This window comes from Ictalurus furcatus, chromosome 29, assembly GCF_023375685.1.
Source record: "Ictalurus furcatus strain D&B chromosome 29, Billie_1.0, whole genome shotgun sequence".
Lineage (NCBI taxonomy): Eukaryota > Metazoa > Chordata > Actinopteri > Siluriformes > Ictaluridae > Ictalurus > Ictalurus furcatus.
In genome coordinates this window covers 6,081,253-6,105,887 of record NC_071283.1, presented here as the reverse complement: position 1 = coordinate 6,105,887, position 24,635 = coordinate 6,081,253, and the positions used below count along the sequence as shown (strand labels likewise).

Sequence of the window (24,635 nt, the reverse complement as noted above, 5' to 3'; positions counted from 1 at the left end):
TCTGTTTTGTTGAACGAATCAAGAGACTAATAAGGAGACTTGAGTGCAAAATTGTATGTGGTAATTGCAGTCCTAAGGTCAGAGCAGCAACCTTAGTTCCAGCACTACAGCGTAACTGTTCATGTGAAATTGAGGTCCAAAACCATTTCCATAGTACTTCAAGCAGCACCATCCTCAGCAATCTCCAAGCTGCACTGCTTGGGGTCGTCCTCAGTAGCAGAATGTAGCCTCTGTAGCATCCGCGGTTATAAATGACATTATTTAAAAACTGTATTTTGTGTTTACTTAGGTTGTCTTTGTTTTATCTTAGATTTTGTTATAATTTCCGAAACAATTTAGTATGAGATATACACAAAAACAAAAGAAATCAGAATACTTTTTCACAGCACAGTATCTACAATATATGACACATCAAAGATAATACATACTATTTATAAACTAGATTATTGGAAAAGTGTTGCTTGTAAATGCATTCCAATTTATTAGCAGCTGGCATTGTTAGTACTTCTCTAATAGGGAGCTTCAAGCATGTCTTTTTTTATGAATTACATATACACTATTATGAATGTAATTTGATAATCAGGCTGTACAATATAGCTACACATAGCAGTGGAGAACATCACTACAAAAGTGTTTCTGTGGAATATGCATAATTAATTTACACTGTCAGCACCAAGTTAACACCAGAAAAACAAAGTCTGTGCAACATCATCTGTATCACACAATACATAAATTGTCAGTCTTGTTTAAACAACTCAGGAAGTTCTTACCTTGGGGCAGGTAGCATAAGTCCTAGTGTCTTGTAGAGGACTGTGCCAAGAATGAAAACAGGAGAGCCATCCATATCTGGTAAAACAATATCTGGTTAGATTATGGTACTAGATTACATAATGGTGATCACGATGAGCTTAATTTAAGGCTCATTTGCTTGAAAAGGCTTTGCTTTAACCTACCTGTGGGATTATTTTAGAATTATTTTACAGGAAACAGATTAAACGTAGAACCAGATAAAATTTGTATCAAATTATATCAGATTAAAGAGACTTAAAAAATATTTTAAAAACCCTTGCATAAATCATTCTTAGGCTATTATGTATTTTAAAAAATACTGTTACAACCCAGTCTAGGGTTAGGTCGCACAGCATAATAAAAGCACGGGGTAAAGTAAGGTGGAGTGAATAGTATGTGGTGTTTGAAGTAAACAGGAATGAGACACACAAGAGTAGCTCACAAAAGGTGATATAATGTGTGTGTGTGTGTGTATATATATATATATATATATATATATATATATATATATGTATATATATATATATACAGACACACATATGTATGTATGTGTGTATATTTTATATATATATATATATAATATATATATATATATATACACACACATACATATATATAAACATGCATATATATATATATATATATATATATATATATATATATATATATATATATATATATACTTACACATATACAGCATCTCACAAGAGCGAGTACACCCCTCACATTTTTATAAATATTTGATTATATCTTTTCATGTGACAACACTGAAGAAATGGCACTTTGCTACAATGTAAAGTAGTGAGTGTACAGCTTGTGTAACAGTGTAAATTTGCTGTCCCCTCAAAATAACTCAACACACAGCCATTAATGTCTAAACCGCTGGCAACAAAAGTGAGTACACCCCTAAGTGAAAATGTCCAAATTGGGCCCAAAGTGTCAATATTTTGAGTGGCCACCATTATTTTCCAGCACTGCCTAAATCCTCTTGGGCATGGAGTTCACCAGAGTTTCACAGGTTGCCACTGGAGTCCTCTTCCAGTCCTTCATGATGACATCACAGAGCTGGTGGATGTTAGAGACCTTGTGCTCCTCCACCTTCCGTTTGAGGATGACCCACAGATGCTCAATAGGATTTAGGTCTGGAGACAAGCTTGGCCAGTCCTTCACCCTCAGCTTCTTTAGCAAGGAAGTGGTCATCTTGGAGGTGTGTTTGGGGTCGTTATCATGCTGCAGTACATGCTGGGATCATGATCTGCTTCAGTATGTCACAGTACATGTTGGCATTCACGGTTCCCTCAATGAACTGTAGCTCCCCAGTGCCGGCAGCACTCATGCAGCCCCAGACCATGACACTTCCACCACCATGCTTGACTGTAGGCAAGACACACTTGTCTTTGTACTCCTCACCTGGTTGCCGCCACACACGCTTGACACCATCTGAACCAAATAAGTATATCTTGGTCTCATCAGACCACAGGACATGGTTCCAGAAATCCATGTCCTTAGTCTGCTTGTCTTCAGCAAACTGTTTGCGGGCTTTCTTGTGCATCATCTTTAGAAGAGGCTTCCTTCTGGGACGACAGCAATGCAGACCAATTTGATGCAGTGTGCGGCGTATGGTCTGAGCACTGACAGGCTGACCCCCCACCCCTTCAACCTCTGCAGCAATGCTGGCAGCACTCATACATCTATTTCCCAAAGACAACCTCTGGATATGACGCTGAGCACGTCCACTCAACTTCTTTGGTTGACCATGGCGAGGCCTGTTCTGAGTGGAACCTGTCCTGTTAAACCTCTGTATGGTCTTGGCCACCGTGCCACAGCTCAGTGTCAGGGTCTTGGCAATCTTCTTATAGCCTAGGCCATCTTTATGTAGAGCAACAATTCTTTTTTTCAGATCCTCAGAGAGTTCTTTGCCATGAGGCGCCATGTTGAACTTCCAGTGACCAGTATGAGGGAGTGTGAGAGTAACACTAACAAGTCACATGACACCGGGGAGGGAAAATGGCTAATTGGGCCCAATTTGGACATTTTCACTTAGCGGTATACTCACTTTTGTTGCCAGTGGTTTAGACATTAATGGCTGTGTGTGTTGAGTTATTTTGAGGGGACAGCAAATTTACACTGTTACACAAACTGCACACTCATTACTTTACATTATAGCAAAGTGTCATTTTTTTCAGTGTTGTCACATGAAAAGATATAATAAAATATTTACAAAAATGTGAGGGGTGTACTCACTTTTGTGAGATACGGTACATACAAACATACATACATACACACACACACACACACACACACATATATATATATATATATATATATATATATATTACACACACACACACAATTGCACTCAAAATTATTCAACTCCCATTGCAAATCAGGTTTATTGTCAAAATTTACAGACTTTCAGCTGTTTGCAATGAACAAATCAAACATAATCAATTGAAATAATTAAAATGCAACTTATAATGATTTCTCCAGTTTCAAAATTGTTCCACCCCTGCATGACAAGCATCTTTAGTACTTAGTAGAGCACCCTTTTGCTGTTATGACCTGCTGCAAATGAGATGCATAATTTCTGGCAGTGTTCCTGAGGAATCTTAGCCCATTCCTCATGAGCAATGGCCTCCAGTTCAGTAATATTCTTGGGTTTGCGTGCTGCAACCGCATTCTTCAAATCCCATCAGAGATTTTCTATGGGGTTCAAGTCAGGTGACTGTTATGGCCCTGTAGAATCTTCCAGGACTTCTTCTGCAACCAAGCTTTGGTGGAATTTAAGGTATGCTTGGGATCATTGTCCTGTTGGAAGGTCCAATGACACCAAAGCTTCAGCTTCCTCACAGATGGCATGACGTTTTCTCCTAGGACTTCTGATACTTCAATGGATCCATCTTACCCTCCACACGCTGCAGTTTTCCAGTGCCAGAGGATGCAAAGCAGCCCCAGAGCTTCACTGAGCCATTCACCATGCTTGACTGTGGACAGAGTGTTCTTTTGTCATTCTTCTTCCTCCAGACATACCGCTGATCCATCATGCCAAAAAGTTCCAGTTTTGTTTCATTGCTCCACAGAACAGAACCCCCAAATTACTGTGGCTTATTCATATGATTTTGAGCCGAATTTTCTTGTGCATTTGGGTCAGTAGTGGTGTACATCTTAGAGTTCTGCCAAGGAAACCTTCTGATTTTAGCACACCCCTTATTGTGCTCATTGAAACCTCAGTGGCTGTTGCCACCAAATCGTGCTGCAGGTCTTTTGTAGTCACTCAAGGGTTTTTCAGAACGTGCCTTCTCAGAAATCTGGTTGCAGTCATTAATAGCTTCCTTTTTCTGCCCAGTCCAGGTATTTCATATATTTTCTGAGCCTAGCCAGTTCAGGTATTTCATGTATTCCAGCTCAAGCACACCTGGTGAAACTAATGATTAGTTGAATGAGGTGTGCTTGAGACAACACCAGTTGTCAGGGTGTTGAATAATTTTGAAACTGTTGAAATCATTAGAAGTTACATTTTCAATTGAATTTGGGGAAACCACTTGAAGCATTCACTGTGTTGAACTATTTCAATTGCTTTTGTCTGATTTGCTCGTCGCAAACAGCTGATTTTATATATATATATATATATATATATATATATATATATATATATATATATATACACACACACACACACACACACACACACACATATAGATAGATAGACGTAAAGGCTATTTTTCCCGTTATCGGCTATCGGCCGATATTTTAAAAACATCCGATGATCAGAGACGATTATATCATGTCAATCAAAAGAGGGCAAGAAAACACATCGATTTTGTGCTGTGTGTAAAGATGTCTCTTGTGTGGAATGATGACAAAACTGCAGTTTTTAATCTCTAAACTCTGCACTGCAAAAATTTTACACCAGAAGTAGCAGCAGTGAAGTGGCGTCGAGTCTAATCCCCCCCACCCCGCATGCCTACTGAACTGTTCCCGTGCCATTCGCGGTGAATTAAAGGGCGAGTACACCGCTGGAAGGTTTGAATGAAGATGAGTGACAAAAAAAATAGCATACATTGCACAGAAAAATATATTTATAGACTAGTATGTTTCATATGCAGTTAATATTAATATGAGTTAATATTATCAAAAACAAGTTTATATTAGGCCTATATATTACCAGTTTGATGTCTGTGATGAAGTAGAAATGCTTTTGTTTGTGGTGAGTGAATGTGAAGCCTAACAGGAGGTTTTTTAGAATTCAGTCAATGTTAATATGAATTAATAACATTCAATAAGTTAAGAAATCTTACTTTAATCTTCAGAATTGAATTAATGTGTTAATGTTAATTTGAGCAATGTGATTTTTGTTTATGAGACCAGTTACTGTGAAACAAGTTGTTCAAATGGAGAGATTAAAGTTTTTATTTATCGGTATCGGTATCTGCCGAGATCACTCTGAATAATCGGTTATCGTATCGGCTGAGAAATTTAGTATCGGTTCACGTCTAATATATATATATATTATATGAGAGAGAGAGAGAGAGAGAGAGACAGAGAGAGAGACAGAGAGAGTGGTATTTACAGGGTCTATACATGTGCTGTACACATAGTATACACAGATAAACTGGGGAAAAACACCAAAGAAAAATCGCTAATTAAGGGAAACTAACTTAACTAGCTCTTTAAAAAGAAAAACATAAACGAAAGACAATTAGCTTTAATACACTCTCTTACCAAAATCAGAGACAAAAACTCACACCCAACAGAACTACTACTACTGGTGAACATATACATTATTTGCTATTTACAAAAAAAATACAGCAATGTGCCTACAGTGGGGAAATAAGTATTGAACGCGTCAACATTTTTCAGTAAAAATATTTCCAATGAGTTTATTCACATGAAATTTTCACCAGACATCAGTATTAACTCAAGAAATCTTGAAATATAAAGCATTCACAACATTAAAGTCCATAAATAAAGTTGTGTGTAATAAAGTGGAATGACACAGGAAAAAAGTATTGGACATGCTAAGAAAAAGCAGTTCTCCAAGACAAGGTAAGGCAAGGAAAAAGCTGAAATCAGTAAATAATTATACCTCCTATCTGTGCAAAATAATATCAGCTGGTTTAGTAAATTGATGGTCTATAAAAAGACTTTTCATTACCAAGGTGTCACACAAGAAACATCTCATGATGGGTAAAAGCAAAGAGCTCTCCCAAGACCTTTGCAACTTTATTGTTGCAAAACATATTGATGGAATCAGATACAGATGTATTTCAAGACTTCTGAATCTTCCAGTAAGCACCATTAGGGCCATTATCTGCAAGTGGAAGCAACAACACTCCGTCATCAACCGGCCATGCACAGGCCCCCCTCACAAGATTTCTGACCAGGGAGTCAGAAGAATAGTCAGAAAAGTAGCCCAAGAGCCAGGGACCACTCTGAAAGAGCTCCAGAAACAATGGGAGGCAGCAGGTACCATCATCACAGAGAAAACAACAGGCAATGCACTCCACTGCCATGGCCTCTATGCATGCTCACCTCACAAGACTCCTTTACAAAAGAAAAGGCATGTTACAGCTCGTTTTAAGTTTGCTACAACTCATTTCGACAAGCCTATGAAATACTGGGAGAGTATAACGTAGTGAGATGAGAGAAAAATTTAACTTTTTGGCTATCATACTACACACCATGTTTGGAGAAGAAATGGTACTACACATCACCTAAAAACACTATACCAACAGTGAAGTTTGGAGGTAGAAGCATCATGGTGTAGGGCTGTTTTTTATCGCATGGTACTGCCAGAAGAATCTGCTGCCATCCACCAGGATGGTGAATATGAGACATGGGTGGACCATCCAGCAGGACAACGATCCAAAGCATACAGCAAAGGAAACTCTCAGTTGGTTTCAGAGAAAAAAAAAATCAAGGTATTAGAATGGCCCAGTCAATCACCTGACTTAATCCAATTGAACAAGCTTTAAAGACAATACAGTGTATCCAGAAAGTATTCACAGTGCTTCACTTTTTCCACATTTTGTTATGTGGCAGCCTTATTCCAAAATGTATTAAATTCATTATTTTCCTCAAAATTCTACAAACAACACCTCATAATGACAACGTGAAAGAAGTTTGTTTGAAATCTTTGCAAATTTATTAAAAATAAAAAGCAAAAAAAAAAGCACATGTACATAAGTATTTACAGACTTTGCTCAATACATTGTTGAAGCACCTTTGGCATCAATTACAGCTGCAAGTCTTTTTGAGTATGATGCTACAAGCTTGGCACACCTATTTTTGGGCAGTTTCTCCCATTGTCCTTTGCAGGACCTCTCAAGCTCCATCAAGTTGGATGGGGAGTATCGGTGCACAGCCATTTTCAGATCTGTCCAGAGATGTTCAATCGGGTTCAAGTCTGGGCTCTGGCTGGGCCACCCAAGGACATTCACAGAGTTGTCCTGTAGCCACTCCTCTGTTATCTTGGCTGTGTGCTTAGGGTCGTTGTCCTGTTGGAAGATGAACCTTCGCCCCAGTCTGAGGTCCAGGGTGCTCTGGAGCAGTTTTTCATCAAGGATGTCTCTGTACATTGCTGCATTCATCTTTCCCTCAATCCTGACTAGTCTCCCAGTTCCTGCCACTGAAAAACATCCCCATAGCATGATGCTGCCACCACCATGCTTCACTGTAGGGATGGTATTGGCCAGGTGATGACTGGTGCCTGGTTTCCTCCAGACATGACGCTTGCCATTCAGTCCAAAGAGTTCAATCTTTGTCTTCGTCTGAGAGTCCTTCAGGTGCCTTTTGGCAAACTCCAGGTGGGCTGTCATGTGCCTTTTACTGAGAAGTGGCTTCCATCTGGCCACTCTACCATACAGGCCTGATTGATGGAGTGCTGCAGAGATGGTTGTTCTTCTGGAAGGTTCTCCTCTCTCCACAGAGACATGCTGGAGCTCTGTTAGAGTAACCATTGGGTTTTTTGTCACCTCCCTGACTAAGGCCCTTCTCCCCCAATCGCTCAGTTTGGCTGGGAGGCCAGCTCTAGGAAGAGTCCTGATGGTTCCAAACTTCTTCCATTTATGTATGATGGAGGCCACTGTGCTCATTGGGAGCTTCAATGCTGCAGAAATGTTTCTATACCCTTCCCCAGATCTGTGCCTCGATAGAATCCTGTCTCAGAGGTCTACAGACAATTCCTTGGACTTCATGGCTTGGTTTGTGCTCTGACATGCATTGTTAACTGTGGGACCTTATATAGACAGGTGTGTGCCTTTCCAAATCATGTCCAATCAACTGAATTTACCACAGGTGAACTCCAATCAAGTTGTAGAAAGATCTCAAGGATGATTAGTGGAAACAGGATGCACCTGAGCTCAATTTTCAGTGTCATGGAAAAGGCTGTGAATACTTATGCACATGTGCTTTTTTTTTTTTATTTAAAATAAATAAATAAATAAATTTGCAAAGATTTCAAACAAACTTCTTTCATGTTCTCATTATGGGGTATTGTTTGTAGAATTTTGAGGAAAATAATTAATTTAATCCATTTTGGAATAAGGCTGTAATATAACAAAATGTGGGAAAAGTGAAGCAGTGTGAATACTTTCCGGATGCACTGTATGTTTAGAACAATGGCCCAAAAATCACAGGTGAATACTGCGGCCAATTAATTTAATCATACAGGAAGCATCTTTACAAAGGCTTCTCCACTAAGTATTAAATAAATTTCAGTTAACGTGTTCAATACTTTTTTCCTGTGTCATTCAACTTTATTACACATAACTTCATTTATGGACTTTAATGTTCGGATTTCTTTATATTAGTGGATTTATTGAGTTAATACTAACGTCTGGTGCAAATTTCATGTGAATAGCCTAACTGGAAATATATTTACTGAAAAAAAATGTTGACGCGTTCAATACTTATTTCTCCCACTATATATACAAATCTAGACAACAGATATCAAAGGGCAGATCAAGCTCAGAGTCAGGACAGGCACGGTTTAAAAAACCAGAATAATCACAAAGAAAATAGGGAGCGGACTAACAACCACAACCAGAGCACTACCAAAGGCAAAACAAGTGAGCACTAGCAAAACGAAGCTGACGGACAGATGGCAAACTATAGGAGAAACCAACATAAGGTATCTTAGGTGATGGGCCACCAAAAGTCACCATAACAGATTCAACACATCTTGGTACAGATTCTACAAGTCTTAGAAACTTGAACACAATTCATAGATATTCCCTCAATTAGCATTTTGATGATGGTGGTGGTGAACACTGTCTAACCCTTTATGGGGACAGGGGATCAAAACCATGCCAGCAAAATGTCTCTCCCAGGATAACAGAGCCACCAGTTTTTCTTTGAATTTGTCACCCACCTGTGTAGTGCCCTCCACTAATATTGGCATCCTTGTTAAAAAAATGAGCAAAGAAGGCTGTGAAAAATTGTCTTTATTGTTATCTTTTGTTAAAAAAAATGTACAAAAATACTCTGCTCTCATGGATATCAAACAACTGCAAACAAAACTCTATATATCCTTCAAATTTTGAGGTCCATGCTGGTGGACTCACCTCTGCAGTTCACCCCACAAGTTTTCTGTGGGTTTCAAGTCAGGGGACTTGGATGACCCTGGCAGGACCTTGATTTTGTGGTCAGTAGACCATTTTTGTTTCGATTTTGATGCATGTTTTGGATCATTGTCCTGCTGGAAGATCCAACCGTGGCCCATTTTAAGCTTTCTGGCAAAGGCAGTCAGGTTTTCGTTTAATATCTGTTGATATTTGATAGTCCATGATGCCATGTATGCTAACAAAATGTCCAGGTACTCTGGCAGAAAAACGGCCCTGAAACATTAAAGAGCCACCACAGTACTTAACTGTTGGCATGAGGTACTTCCCTTTCAAAGGGAACTTCGACGTTGCATTTAGCATAACAGTATGGGAGCGCCTAGCGTGCGTGACCGGTATCTGAAGCTTGTGTAAAATCATGCCTCTACTTATAGGCCTGCCATGATCAGTTGACGTGGCAATTAAGCGTGTCGCATGATATATATATGGCACCTGTGAACCACGCCGCCAGCCTTATTATCTTCAGCGAGACTGCATGTCTGTTGTTTGTGTGACAAAAGAAAAAGAAACGCTTCATTTCTACTCTATATTTCTCAATATCTCTCAACTTTTCTATCCCTTTTTTAGAAAAAGAAAAGAAAAGAGAGTGAAAGAATGAGCGAGAGGGATTTCAGGAAGTGTGTTACGCCTTGCTCCTGTTTCATCACAGGAGGAGATGGACACACTTTCTGCGTGAAGTGTTTGGGCGTAGAGCATGCTACAGCAGCCCTCGAGGGGTCTGACTGTCAGCATTGTGAATGTTTCATGATTAGGCAACTACGCTCTCGGCTTGCTCTCTTCTCGTCCTAAGGGAGTTGGGTTTCAGAGCCTCGCGGATCTGGGCCGGCCGCTGCCGAGGCAGCCAGCCGGCTCAGGTCCTGGGGTTCTTGTATGGATTTGGAAGAGGAGCCAGAGATGAGCGCTGCTCTATCTCTTGCTCTGTCTTCCGGGTCCGGCTCTCCGCCTGACTTTAGAGCTCGCGTCGCGACTCCTCCTTCCCCTATGGAAAGCCAAAACACCCTCAATGACTCCGAGGAGTCGGTAGAGCATGCCATTGCACCAAAAACCGACAGCAGCTCTCAAGCATATAAAGAGCTGCTTGAGGTGATCACTAGGGCGGTTCAAAAGTTGAATATAGACTGGCCCGGGGAAGAGGAAATGGCTCGTAGCAGGCTGGATCAGCGCTTCCTCTCAAGTGAAAATAAATATAAAGCTCCCTCACACCGCAGAAAACTCCCCTTTTTTCCAGAAGTGCATGAAGAGATATCACGCTTCTGGAGAAAACCATACACTAGCCGTGTTAATAACCCCGCAACATCTGATTACTCAGCCATCATGGGGAGTGAGCAGCACGGCTATGTAGCGATGCCAAAGGTGGAGGAGGCGCTTGCGAGCCACCTCTCTCCACCAACGGCAGGTAATTTAGGGAGGCCAATTGAGTGAGCTAGATACTGGTGAGGGAATTGGGCCCGAGGCAGTGGCAGAGCTGCGCCGTGCCACAGATTTAACTCTCCGGGTGACCAAACAAACGGCCCGCCATATCGGCCGTTCGATGGGTAGCCTGGTTGTGGCGGAGAGGCACCTATGGCTCAACCTCTCAGGGATGGGGGACAAAGATAAGGTCTCCTTGCTGAACGCCTCTGTTAAACCTTCCGGCCTGTTTGGCGGCACAGTCAATGCCATCGCCGACAGGTTTCGTGAGGCAAAACAGCAAATGGCGGCGTTCAGCCAGTTTCTTCCCTGTCGTGTCGAGTTTGCATGGGCCTCCATGAGTGGAGCCCGGGCCAGCACTTGTGCGAGGGAGACGCAGAAGACAAGTATGGCGGCCCGCCTCCGCCCACAGAAAGCCAGGGGGACTGGGCGGCCACAGCCACAGCCTGCTAAGAGGCCTAATCTAAGAATGATCATAAAAGCAAAGCAGGCAAGGAAGGAACGGTCCTGATGGGCCATGGAGGGACGTATCAGGGGACGTGAGGCTGCTAGGGCAACTAGCCCCCAGTGCTATGGTAGGACCTGCCCTGGCCAAGGCCATCCCACGTTTTTAGTCTTCTCTGGTCAGCGAGCTGTCACAGGGTGACGGAAATCTGATGCTTTCCCTCCAACGAAATGTGGAAAAGCTAACATCACTGAAAGACCATTTGGCAGCGTGGAAACTACTGCCAAATGTGTCCCCATGGGTTCTGTCTACCATAGAAAAGGGTTACCGGGTCCAGTTCAGTGCTCAACCCCCCCAGATCAGAGGTGTGCTCACCACAGTTGTCAGCACAGACCAGAGCCCAATGTTAGCGCAGGAAATAAGTTCCCTTTTGGACAAAGGGGCCACAGAACATGTACCCCGTTCCCTAAGGGAGGGAGGTTTTTACAGCCGTTATTTCCTGGTCCGCAAAAAAGATGGGAGTATGCGGCCAATTTTAGATCTGCTTCATCTGAACTGTACTCTTCGGACATACAGGTTCAAGATGCTGAAGCTCAAACTTATCGTGCCACAGATTCAGTCCGAGGACTGGTTTGTGACGATAGATCTGAAAGATGCATATTTCCACATAGGAATATCGCCCAGTCACAGGAAGTTCCTGAGGTTTGCGTTTGGAGAAAACACATAAAAATTTCGGGTTCTTCCCTTTGGGCTAGCTTTATCCTCTTGCACCTTTACAAAGTGCATGGATGCTGCTCTGGCTCCCTTGCAACTCCGGGGCATCCGTGTACTAAACTACCTGGACGACTGGTTAATTCTAGCACGATCCAGGGAACAGGCGGTTCAACATCGAGATGTTGTTCTCGCCCACATGAGGAGCTTGGGGCTCAGGTTGAACCTCAAGAAAAGTATGCTTTCTCCAGTGCAGAGGGCAACTTTTCTAGGGGTTATATGGGATTCTACTACGATGAGGGCATTTCTATCCCCAACACGCATACAATCGATCCTATCAACTTTGAGCAAGATAAAGCTAGGTCTGGGCATCCCCTCCAGCCTTTACGAGAGGCTGTTGGGCCTTATGGCAGCAGCAGCCAACATCATACTGTTGGGCCTATTGCACGAGAACGTTTCAGTGGTGGCTGAAAGTCGGGGGTTTCATCCGAGGATGAAACCCCTGAGAGTAATCAGTGTCACGCGGCAATGCCTACGTGCTCTAAGTATTTGGAGGTGCCCGCAGTTCCTAGCCTCGGGTCACACTCTAGGGGCGTCCCCTTACCGCAAGACGGTAATGACAGACGCGTCCCTCACGGGCTGGGGTATAGTCTTAAATGGCTGTCCAGCTCACAGTCTTTGGAGCGGCCCTCATCTGGAGTGGCATATAAATCTCCTAGAGATGCGGGCCGTATTCCTAGCACTGAAGTTCTTTCTTCCTCAGTTGAGAGGTCACAATGTCCTAGATGTGTCAGACAACACAGCTGTGGTCTCATATATCAACCACCAGGGAGGGTTCGTTCACGCCCCCTGTTCAGGCAGGTGTGACTAATCCTTCTCTGGGCAGAGGAAAAGTTCTTGTCAGTGAGTGCAATGTACATTCCAGGCAGCCGGAATGTAGGGGCAGACATCCTGTCGAGGCAGGGGCTGAGGCCCGGGGGTTGGAGGCTCCATCCACAAGTGGTGGAGTACATATGGCGGAGGTTCGGACGAGCGGAAGTGGATATGTTAGCCTCCGAGGAGACAACACACTGCCCGCTGTGGTTCACCCTCACTCCTCCTGCACCACTGGGGCTGGAAGCCATGGTGCACACGTGGCCGAGGTCATGTCTATATGCTTTCCCCCTGATCGCTCTGCTCCCACAAGTTCTAGCGAGAGTTCGCCAAGACCATCTACGTCTGCTGCTAGTAGCACCTTATTGGCCAGCTCGAATATGGTTCTCGGAGATAATATCCCTGCTCGACAGCACTCCTTGGGAGATTCCCATCCGCAGGGACCTACTGTCTCAAGCCGGAGGGCTGATTTATCACCCTCGGCCAGAACTATGGAAACTGTGGGTCTGGCCCCTGAGGGGCACCAGCTCATAGATTCTGGTCTCACAACTGAGGTTGTAGAGTCCATGTTAAACGCTAGAGCACTATCCACAAGGAAATTGTATGCGCTCAAGTGGCGGCTTTTTGTCTTGTGGTGTGAGGAACGTCAGCTAGACCCAGTGAACTGTGCGATAGCTACAGTCCTGGAGTTCTTACAAGAAAGTTTCTCAGCAGGGTTGGCTCCTTCTACAATCAGGGTTTATGTGGCCGCCATTTCGGCCAGCCACACCCCTGTTGATGGAGCCTCTGTGGGGCAACATCCTCTTACTTCGAGGTTCATGCGTGGTGTCAGACGGCTGAGGCCCATCTGCAGGCCGCGAATACCTTCCTGGGACCTTTCTGTGGTCGTGGAAGGTCTGTCAGGGGCCCCATTTGAGCCCTTAGAGTCAGCCTCTAAAAAGTTTCTGACTCTAAAGGTAGCTCTTCTACTGGCCCTGACATCTTTCAAGCGAGTGGGAGATCTACAAGCTCTCTCGGTTGCCCCCTCCTGCCTTGACTTTGCCCCTGGACTAGCCAAGGCCTTCCTGTATCCTACGCCAGATTATATTCCTAAAGTGCCTACATCGGCTGCCCACCCTGTGGTGCTGCAGGCCTTCTGCCCTCCTCCATTCCTCACACTGGAACAAGAGAGGACGCACCTGCTGTGTCCAGTAAGGGCTCTCTGTACTTACGTCCACCGCTCCGGCCAGTGGCGTAAGTCGGAGCAGCTGCTGGTCTGCTTTGGTGGCGACAGTGAAGGTGATGCTGTGTCAAAGCAGCGCATCTCTAACTGGATAGTGGAAGCAATCTCTATGGCTTACAAGGCACGTGGTCTCGCCACGCCTCTGGGCATAAGAGCTCATTCCACTAGGGCGGTCGCCTCCTCGAAGGCTTTGTCCAAAGGGTTATCCTTGCAGGATGTGTGTGCGGCTGCAGGGTGGTCTACGCCACACACATTCATTCGTTATTACAGCCTGGATATTTATTCCACCCCGGGCTCGAGTGTCTTGCAGTGACCCTCGGGCTTGGGTATTTTTGAACAGGCCGTACCCTCTGTATGATGGAGTGGGTATTCCCGTTCCCATACTGTTATGCTAAATGCAACGTCGAAGTTCCCTTTGAAAGGGAACATCGGGGTTATGCATGTAACCTCCCTGAGAAGGGAACGAGACGTTGCATAGCACTGTCATACCAGGGCAGGCCTGTGAATTGCGTCTTCGCTTCAGATAATAGAGGCTGGTGGCGTTGTTCACAGGTGCCATATATGTATATCATGCGACGCGCTTAATTGCCACGTCACCTGATCATGGCAGGCCTATAAGTAGAGGCATGATTTTACACAAGCTTCAGATACCGGTCACGCGCGCAAGGTGCTCCCATACTGTTATGCTAAATGCAACGTCTCGTTCCCTTCTCAGGGAACAGGGTTACATGCGTAACCCCGACGTTTTCTATATTGCTACCTTTCTGTGTGCGCCAAAACCACCTCTGGTGTTTATTGCCAAAAAGCTCTATCCCATTTGAAGGTCCAGTAGTGTCTGACAAACTGAAGACCTTGAGTTTGTTTTTGGATGAGAGTAGAGGCTTTTTTATTGAAACCCTTCAATAAAGGGTTTCAATAAAGGTGACTTCGGATTGTAGTTTTGGAGACTTTCTGACCCCGATACACAACTAATTTCTGCAATTCTCCAGCTGTGATCCTGGGAGATTTTTTGGCCACTAGAACCATCCTCTTCACAGTGTGTTAGACACACATCCTCTTCCAGGTTGATTCATAATATTTCCAGTTGACTGGAACTTCTTAATTGTTGCCCTGATGTTGGAAATGGGCATTTTCAATGCTTGTACTATTTTGTTATAGCCACTTTCCACTTTCTGAAGCTCTACAACCTTTTGCCGCACATCACAGCTATATTCCTTGGTCTTACCCATTGTTATGAATGACTAAGGGAATTTGACATATGTGTTACCTCGTATTTATATCCCTGTGAAACAGGAAGTCATGGTTGAACAATTTCCGGTTCCTAGTCACCCAGGTGTCCTAAAAAAATGCAAAATATCAATGGGAATATACTTCAAATATATTTTTCTCATATGAATTCATAGGGGTGCCAATAAGTGTTGCACACATATATTTAACAAATAATTTTTTGCATAAACTTGTGTTGTGTTTGCAATTGTTTGATATTCATGAGAGCAGAGTATTTTTGTGAAAAAGTATCAATAGGTTAAACAATAATTTTTCAAAGCCTTCTTTGCTCATATTTACCAAGGGTGCCAATATTAGTGGAGGACACTGTAGCTGATAAAATTACTGGCCTATCCTAACAAATTTACTGGCTTGACCATCACTTCATTAAAAGAATAACCTACTTCACCAAACCTGAGGCTAGCAAAAAAAAAAAAAAAAAAAAATCACTTTCACAGGACTAACTGAACCTTGTTTGTATTGATTAATTAAGGGCATTTTCTGTGAAGTATTTGACAAGTAATTGTTGTAAAAGAGTAATTAAAAAACAGTATATAAGAGACTTTCTTTTTAGTAATAAAATCATCTTCTCACACTGCTCACTTGTGATCAGCATCGTACTGATCATGCACACCTGGACTTAACCATGGGCAATGCTATACACACACACCACCGTTCACCGTGCAGTATACGCTCAGTGTACCGTACCTGTCTATTCCAAGCCTTGGTATACACTTATAGTCAATGGACTTACAGTCTTATAAGACTTTGTCATTTGCCCAAGTAATTCTGTTTGACCATTGCCTGATTTTGCCTGTTTGGTGACCCTGTTTCTCATTTTGGATTTGTTTGCCACCTTTAAAATAAAGAAACCTAACCGGCAACTGCGCTTGACAGTCCAGTCCAGTATAACTCAGATATGTCACCTTTATTCATATATGAATTTATTTCTGATCTTAAAGTGTCATGGACTAAGAAGGTTTTACAATGTTATTATGTTATAGCCTGTGTAGTGAACATATACAGTGAATAGAAAGCCAGTTGAGATTTGAATTTGGAGGGGTTGAATTATTTCTTGTGAACTCCAACAAATCCTACATGTTACTAAATATCAGCAACAAATAATGATTATTGTGGGTACATCCAAACAAATCGAAACCATTATAGTTGATTATAAAATGTATGATATTGCATGTTCATTGTTTTTTTGTCTAAAGGAAACATGAAATCAAAGCTGAACTTTTTTTTGTTAGCTCATGTCCCTTGTTAGATGCACAATTTATCTTTATGTATAAAGATATAATTCTAATTTCTCAGTAAGATATAATTCTAATTTGTCACTAAAATATTGTACAGTGATTTTTGCCCACCTCTAAACAGCTTCTCATTTTTGACTGTCATTGTTTCCCCTTAACCATATCCATCAATCATTAAGAACAACATACTAAATAAGCTCTCGCTCAAGTCACAACAATACAGACGAGCAAGCAGAAATACTAACACTAGTTTGTAAGCCTCAATTGCAGCCTCTGTTGAACGAGGTGAGCAGTCCTTCACAATCGAATGCAAGCTAGCATCTAGCTTCTTCATGCTAGCATCTAGATCTGGCTCCATGCTTTTATTAAACAAAGCCAATCAAATCCTTCCATGTTATTGCAAATTATTTCCACCCAAATGCCTGCCATTCACTCAAATAAAATGAAAACAAAACAAAAAAAACACTACCACATTCTCCATATAAACTTAGACACCTTTGAATAATTAGTAGGGTTTGGAAGTTGCAATTAATGTCAGCTGAAAATCTTTGTTAGACAAGTTAGCCACCTGTTTATTACCATACAATGTGTCTCTACAGATTCTGTATAAGGAAAGAAAATAATAGCTAATACTGATTAGAATGCTGGGCATTATACTATTTCAGGATATCAGTGGCAGACACCATAGCTTTAAATATAATAAACAGGACATTATAGTCAAAGATTAACTTAAGAGGCACTAGTGTAGATTAAATAAGAATGGGCAAATCTACTCTGACTTTCTATTTCAGGTAAGTATGAGAGGTGCTGCATTCTGAACAAGCTGAAGTTTCTTTAGAAAGGCATGCTACAATAGTCAGCAACATGTTACAAAAGTCCAATTTAGAAGTGATGAAAACATACACCTGTTTCTTAGTGTCACGTTGAGTTAGGATCAGTGGTGTATTCGGGGCCATATGCACGCATATGCTGTATGCTTACTTTTTCCCCAGGGCTGTTTGTCTATAATGACTTCTAAGGATCAACATTAACGTGTACCCTCTGTACATCCTTGGTATACCCACTTGTTTTGCTGCTTCAGAAGTTCCTAATCTACTATTGTGTTAGCTTCCCCTTTAACTGTATCGCTTTTTTTTGTGAAACTCATGATTGTTTTTTGTAGTTGGTGCATTTTTATTTGAATTCCCCGATGGTGTTATTAGTCTCAAAACTTGCACACATAAAAACCACAGCACAGGACAGTATTCGCGTGCAGAAAACCATCCTTGTGAGGGAGCATTTCTGCTCCACATGCACAAATGCGGTCCCGCGAGAATGGGGCTGTGACGACCACTTGCTCGACCCTCTCTACACACTTGCAACTGCTCAACACTCACTCGCTCGTCAAGTTGACTTTTGAGGCTTTGGAGGCAGGGACAGTGGCTGATGTCTCTCCTCCTATGATTGGTCACTTTATCACTGATATGCATAAGTTCTTGTTTCACACTCCAGTCCAGCCAGTCCAGTCAGTAGAGAGAATAACAATTTTCATTGGGACATCATGTTGAAGAAAGTTAACATTTTTCAAAGATCCTATTTTAACATTGTTTGAATATATTGATTTTGTTACTGTACTCACTATAATACAGCTAGCTAGCTAAATATTTGATGTTAGAAAAGCTAATATCACCTTTCAAAAGTTTGCCACAGTCCTCATATTACTGAACTTTGTTAAAGCTAGCTGACTAACCCTTAACTTAAAACCCTTAATATTAGTCTCATCCAACTCTGTGACCCTTGCTGACAATATATAGTAATGCCATCACTACCGTCACTGACTAAAGACATTGTCATGCTGAAGCAATCAGGTAAAATTAATAAAGTGCTTGAAGTGGGCTGAAGTGTACTCAGTGCTCACTGGTACATAGTACCAGGAATAATTCTACTCTCTTCTGTCCCTGCTTGAGGAGAGATACTGAACTGAACTTACAGATTCTCTCTTTCTCTGGTGCTTCTTTAATCACCATCCATTTATGATATTGCAGTGCATCATGATTTATTTATATATTTATCACAAATTTTAGTACTGGCTTTACAAAAATCATTACATGACATTGTGTTCTCGACCCCTAACCGTACTCAGGTGATCTGGGAAGATGTAAGTCCTTTCTACTCAAATGTTCTCTAGTGTTTGGCCAGCGACCACTTACATACTCCACTGACAAAGCTAAGATCGCTTACCTGATGGGGCTGTTAAGGGTAAATGCTTTGGCATGGGCCATGGTAATCTGGGCCTTCTTTTCTTCTTTCACTGCAGAACTAAGGAAAGTGTTTGGCCATCCTTTTCAGGGAATGGAGGCCACCAAGCATTTACTCTCCCTTTGCCAAGGCTCCCGCAGTGTGGCTGAGTACTCTGTTGAGTCCCGAAATAGAGCTGCAGAGTCCAGCTGGAATGATGCGGCTCTCCAGGGTGTGTTTCTGAGTGGACTCAGTGACCAGGTTAAGGATGAATTGGCCATTAAAGAAAAATCTGAGTCCCTCAATTGACTTATCTCCCTCACCTTCAAATTAGATCACTGCCTGCAAGAATGGCACAGGGAGTGATCCATCTGCCCTCACTCCTATCCTACTTCCTGCCTTCCTCCTTCTTCCCCTGCTAACATGTACATTGAGCAATCATCCAGTCCACAAGCTTCCTCCAAACTCACTCTGTAAAGGGAAGAGCCAATGCAGTTGGGTTCGGCCTGGTTTACCCCAGTGGATGAGTGTATTTACTGTGGTCAGCTTGGACATTTTCTTGCCACTTTCCTGCTTTGGCCAAAAAAAGGGGGGTTACTGGTGAGCCAAACTACCTCCTCTTCAGTGTCCCTCCTCCACATTCAAATCCAAGCCACTCTGTGTCTTAATCAGCACTCCCTTCTTCTGCTTGCTCTGGTCAACTCAGGAACTGATGACAGCTTCCTAGATGCTAAGCTAGCTTCACAGACTGGTATTCCCATCACTGTGCATGCTCTGGATGGAAGGTGCTTGGCCCATATTACCCATGCCACTCCACTATCCATATGATCGCACCATAGACCCTCTTCTTACCCCCCCCCCCCCCCCAATAATTCAGTAGGCTGTACAACCTGTCCCACCTGGAGAGAGAGGCCATGGAACTCTCAGGGAGTTTTTCCCTCAGGGAGTTTTTCCCTCAGGGAGTTTTCCTTGCCACCGTCACCTCTGGCTTGCTCATTAAGGATAAACTTATAAATTAAAAATTTATATCCTGACTTGATACATTTTTGTAAAGCTGCTTTGTGACAATGTCCATTGTTAAAAGTGCTATACAAATAAAATTTGAGAATTGAATGGAAAAGTACATGAATGTCTCCCGGCCCTCCTCCTCTTTTGTGGCCAAGAAAGACCCTACTCTCTGTCCCTGTATTGATTATTGTGACATGAGCAGCATAGCCATCAAGAATAAATACCCCTTATTGCTCATCAACTCGTGCTTTGAATTGCATCATAGGGTAACCATCTTCACCTAGTTGGATCTGAGGAACACATACCACCTGGTCAGAATAAAGGAAGGTGACAAGTGGAAGACAGCCTTTAATGCAGACCTTGGCCAATTTGAGTACCTGGTTGTGCCCTTCAACCTCACCAATGTAGCAGCGGTATTCCAAGCTCTTGTGAACGACATCCTCAGGGACTTTCTCAACCACATCATCTTCGTGTACCTGGATGACATCCTCATCTTCTCTCACACCTCCGCTGAACATACCATCCACATCCTTCAGGTTCTTTAATGGCTGCTTGAGAACTGACTGTTCATAAAAGTAGAGAAGTGTGAGTTCCATGTTAACTTGCTCAGCTTTCTGGGGTACATAATCGAGACCGGGCAGGTGAAGACCGATCCCAAAAGATCTGGTCAGTGGCCCAAACTAACCAACCTTAAGCAATTACAGTGTTTCCTGGGCTTTGCTAATTTCTATCACTGCTTTATCAGAAATTACAGTCATGTGGCAGCACCTCTCTCCTGTCTCAGCACTTCCTCCACACCTTTTGTTTGGACCCCTGAGGCTGATAATGCTTTCGCCAAGCTAAAGGAACTATCCCCCTCTGCCCCAGTGTTAATCCAGCCATCTCAGCAATTAATTGTTGAGGTGGATGCCTCAGACTCAGGTGTGGTCCTGTCCCAGCATTGCGTGTGTCCAGGTCCAGGTCTTTTCAAGAACGCAAGTTCCTTTAAGTTACCTGGATGTACTCATGATATCAAGGATGCATCGGATGCAAAGCTTGTCGTTAAAAAGATGTTAAAACAATGTCAGGCTTCCATCATCTGCTACTGTTTTGCCACAATGACTTCTGGGACTTCAAGGGGGTTTGGTGCACTCAGGTCTGTATCCAATGCATCCTTGATATCAATAGCCCATCCGGGTAAATTAATGCATCCCTGGTACTTGTGTTCTTGAGTATTGGAGTTGAACTTCAGCAATGGACGGTGAGGTAGAACGAGTTCATATAGATGCAAAATCGCATAAGAATGCATATTGAGAAATAGCCTGTGACTGGGGTTGGAGTTTGGGTGATGAGTGTGAGGGCAATTTCTGAACAGTTACCTGGGCATAATTATGCTCAGTTGAAACTGCTCACTAATTAACCTCACACTCATTGACCGAACTCCCACCCCATTACAGAATTCGCTAACACCATCAATTAAATTCATTAGAAACTTCAGCGTCATTGCTCTCAAGTCATTCCTTAAAGCAGGATTAAAGAAACTACTCTTAAACCCAGCAGAATTACAGTGCAGAATTACAATACATTTTTAAAGAAACACACACCCAAAGAAAGAAACTACTAGGAGTGAAACTGGAGGAGTAGCAACATTGGCTGGAGGGAGCTGAACTCCCCTGAACACCAATTTACACTGAACACAAAAAAACCTATAAAATACCTTAAAACAGCCAAACCCCAAGAGAAGCCAGATAGGCATGCATCTTCACCAGATTAATTTTTACAATAACATACTTTCCATATATATTTCCATATATTTTCCAGGTTCCAAAACTATCAAAGCAGCTGCTCTATCATGCATGTACCCAGCAGATTCAAAACCCAGCAGTAATAAATGCCATCTTATCCAAACCTTGTTTTATCACTGCTATAGACTAGGATATCAACCACCAAATTGCCCAGGCTACCTCCAAGACCAACCGGCTCCTGCCCAATGCTCTCAAGACAATAGCTATGTCCCTTCAGTCTTCATGATGCTCTGCTCATGCTTCAATTACCACTGATCACCCAACTGCCACCTGACCCATCAATGTCTCACCACAAATTATTGGTGAGAAACTGTGATAGAAGACATAAAGAGCTTTGTTAACTCATGCTTGGTGTGTGCCCAGGACAAGGTTCCACACACTTTCCTAGCCGACAAATTCTTTCCCTTACCAGTCTGTAACACACATGGTTCCATATCATACTAGACTTTTTCAGATATCTGCCTTACTCTCAAGGCCAAATAAGTATCTTAGTAGATAGACTGCTTTTCAGTGTCTTTGGCTCATTCCCTAGCCCTAACCCTAACTTTCCCCACTTTCCATACTAGGGTGAGGCAGCATTTCCAGCATTTCCCTTCACAGAGGAAAACATGAACAAGAGCCATAACCTATGTGTTTTTACAAAATATATTATAATTGATTTCCCTTGCAACAGTTTAACTACTGACTTAGTGGTAAAACAAAATAAAATTTGCCTGATGAATAAATTCACTTGAATGAGAAAACAAAGAGTAATACAAGAAATAAATTCTCTTCCACTTGAAGCTTTGCATTGTGCTAATATTTGCCTTTGGACCAGTCAACTTGTTGAAAACAAACATGGAGTTGGATTATTACAGTATTATATGCACATGCAACGCAAACATTGCACATACCTGCACTTTGGGGAATAAAAATGCCTTTAGGGATGACCACCTTGTCCTCAGAGTTCCTGGCCCAGTCCACCATACCCTTACGGCCCTTCATGGGGAAATTAATATCAGTCATCACCGATACTGCAGGGAGCCTCTGAATGCTGGCCACTGGGGAAAATTTCAAAGATCACAAATTGCGGAAGGTCAGCAAGGCTGCTATTAGTAAGTAGGCATCTACAAGTATTACATGATGTATGTAAGTACAAGTACAGGTGCATCTTTTAATGTCATGGAAAAGTTCATTTTTTCCCGTAATTTAATTTAAAAAATGGAAGTTTCATATATTCTAGATTCATAACACAAAGTGAAATATTTCAAGCCTTTTTTTGTTTGAATCTTCATGATTACGGCTTACAGCTCATGGAAATCAAAAATATAGTATCTCAAAATATTAGACTAAAGAATTTATAATACAGAAATGAGAACCTTCTGAAAAGTATGTTAATTTATGCACTCAATACATGGTCGGGGCTACTTTTGCACAAATTACTACATCAATGCACTGCTGAGGTGTTCTGGAAGCCTTCAGCTCTTCTGTATTGTTGAGTCTGGTGTCTCTCATAGATTCTTCTATGGGGTTAAAGGCATGTGAGTTGGCTGGCCAATCAAGCATAGTAATACCATGGTCAGCAAACCAGTTACTAATAGTTTTGCCACTGTGGGCAGGTGCCAAGTCTTGTTGGAAAAGGAAATCAGCATCTCCATAAAGCTTGTCAGCAGATGGAAGCATTAAGTGTTCTAAAATCTCCTGGTAGATGGCTGCATTGACTCTCCAACACCAGCAGATGACATGGCACACCAAATGATCACTGATTGTGGAAACTTCACACTGGACTTCAAGCAACTTGGATGCTGTGTCTCTCCACTCTTCATCAAAACTCTGGGACCTTGATTTCCAAATGAAATACAAAATTTACTTTCATCTGAAAATTTATTATGGTTGTGTGGACTGAATCAGACAGAGATTAAAGGCTCAGGAAACCTTTGCAGGGGTTTTGAGTTGAGCTGATTAGAGCTCGACATTTCTGTATTATAAATTCTTTATTCTAGTATTTGGAGATACTGGATATTTGATTTCCATGAGCTGTAGGCCGTAATCATCAAGATTAAAACAAAAAAGGCTTGAAATATTTAACTTATGAGTAATGAATCTAGAATATATGAAAGTTCCACTTTTTGAATTAAATTATGGAATTTTTTTTTTACTTTTCCACAATATTAAACGTTTTTGAGGTGCATCTGTATACAGTGTATACACAAAGAACGTATCTTAGCTGCTTTTAAGATCATTATAGGCAGATAAACAGCAGATAATGTAGATGTCACTTAGGCAAATACCCAGCAAACACAGAACATTCCCTTAATGTTAACATATGGTTCCCATTTTTTTTTTTGGGGGGGGGGACCCCAAATTATAACATTCTAAGAAAGTTCTCTGTAGATTCTTTCTTTTGTAACCAAAAACTGTAGAAAATGTATAAATTGTGGCAGCAATTTGATTAAGGTTAAAATGATCAGGAATGTGCTTCAGAGATACCAGGTAAACCAAAACTGGTCATCTGAACTGTTTAATTACAGTATTCCTCAAGGCATGTTTGGTATCATTTTAATCAATATCTCATGGTGAATAATGTGGTGAAATCATAAATGTCATATAGGTTTAGGAAACAACATTTTCTATATATGTTGCAATATGTGCTCTTTGTTCACACACACACACACACACACACACGCACACACACACACACAGGCACCCCTGGTTTGCATGGGGGACATTTCTTCTTTGATCCCACCAACCCATTCTCTGGAATTTAATCAGCATTCAGTTCCGTAGTACCTCTAACAGGAACTTAGCTTGAGAGGTCATCTCTTCGACCTCTGACAGGAACTTGGCTTGAGAGGTGGCCTCTTCGACCTCTGAGATAAACTTGGCTTGGGAGGTCACCTCGTTGACCTCTAGCAGAAACTTGACCTTATGCTGGAGCTCTGGAGATGAGACCGCCTTGTGGGTCTCAGGTTGGAGCCCTCGAGGTGAGGTCACCTTGTTGACCTCTGGCTGGATCTCTGTATCTGGGACCACCTCATGGATCTCATGCTGTAG

The 24,635-nt window shown here is 42.2% G+C and overlaps 1 protein-coding gene across 2 annotated transcripts in view; it reads right to left on the bottom strand.

Annotated features, from left to right (window-relative positions):
* adgrb3 (adhesion G protein-coupled receptor B3) overlaps nucleotides 1-24,635 on the bottom strand; it is a 320,254-nt gene that overhangs the window by 84,672 nt on the left and 210,947 nt on the right. For both annotated transcript variants that reach the window (XM_053619086.1, XM_053619087.1), the window contains 2 exons: nucleotides 22,496-22,642; nucleotides 771-846 (listed from right to left, as the gene is read on the bottom strand). In XM_053619086.1, coding sequence (XP_053475061.1) covers nucleotides 771-846; nucleotides 22,496-22,642 — 223 coding nt within the window. The remainder of the gene's footprint in view (nucleotides 1-770; nucleotides 847-22,495; nucleotides 22,643-24,635) is intronic.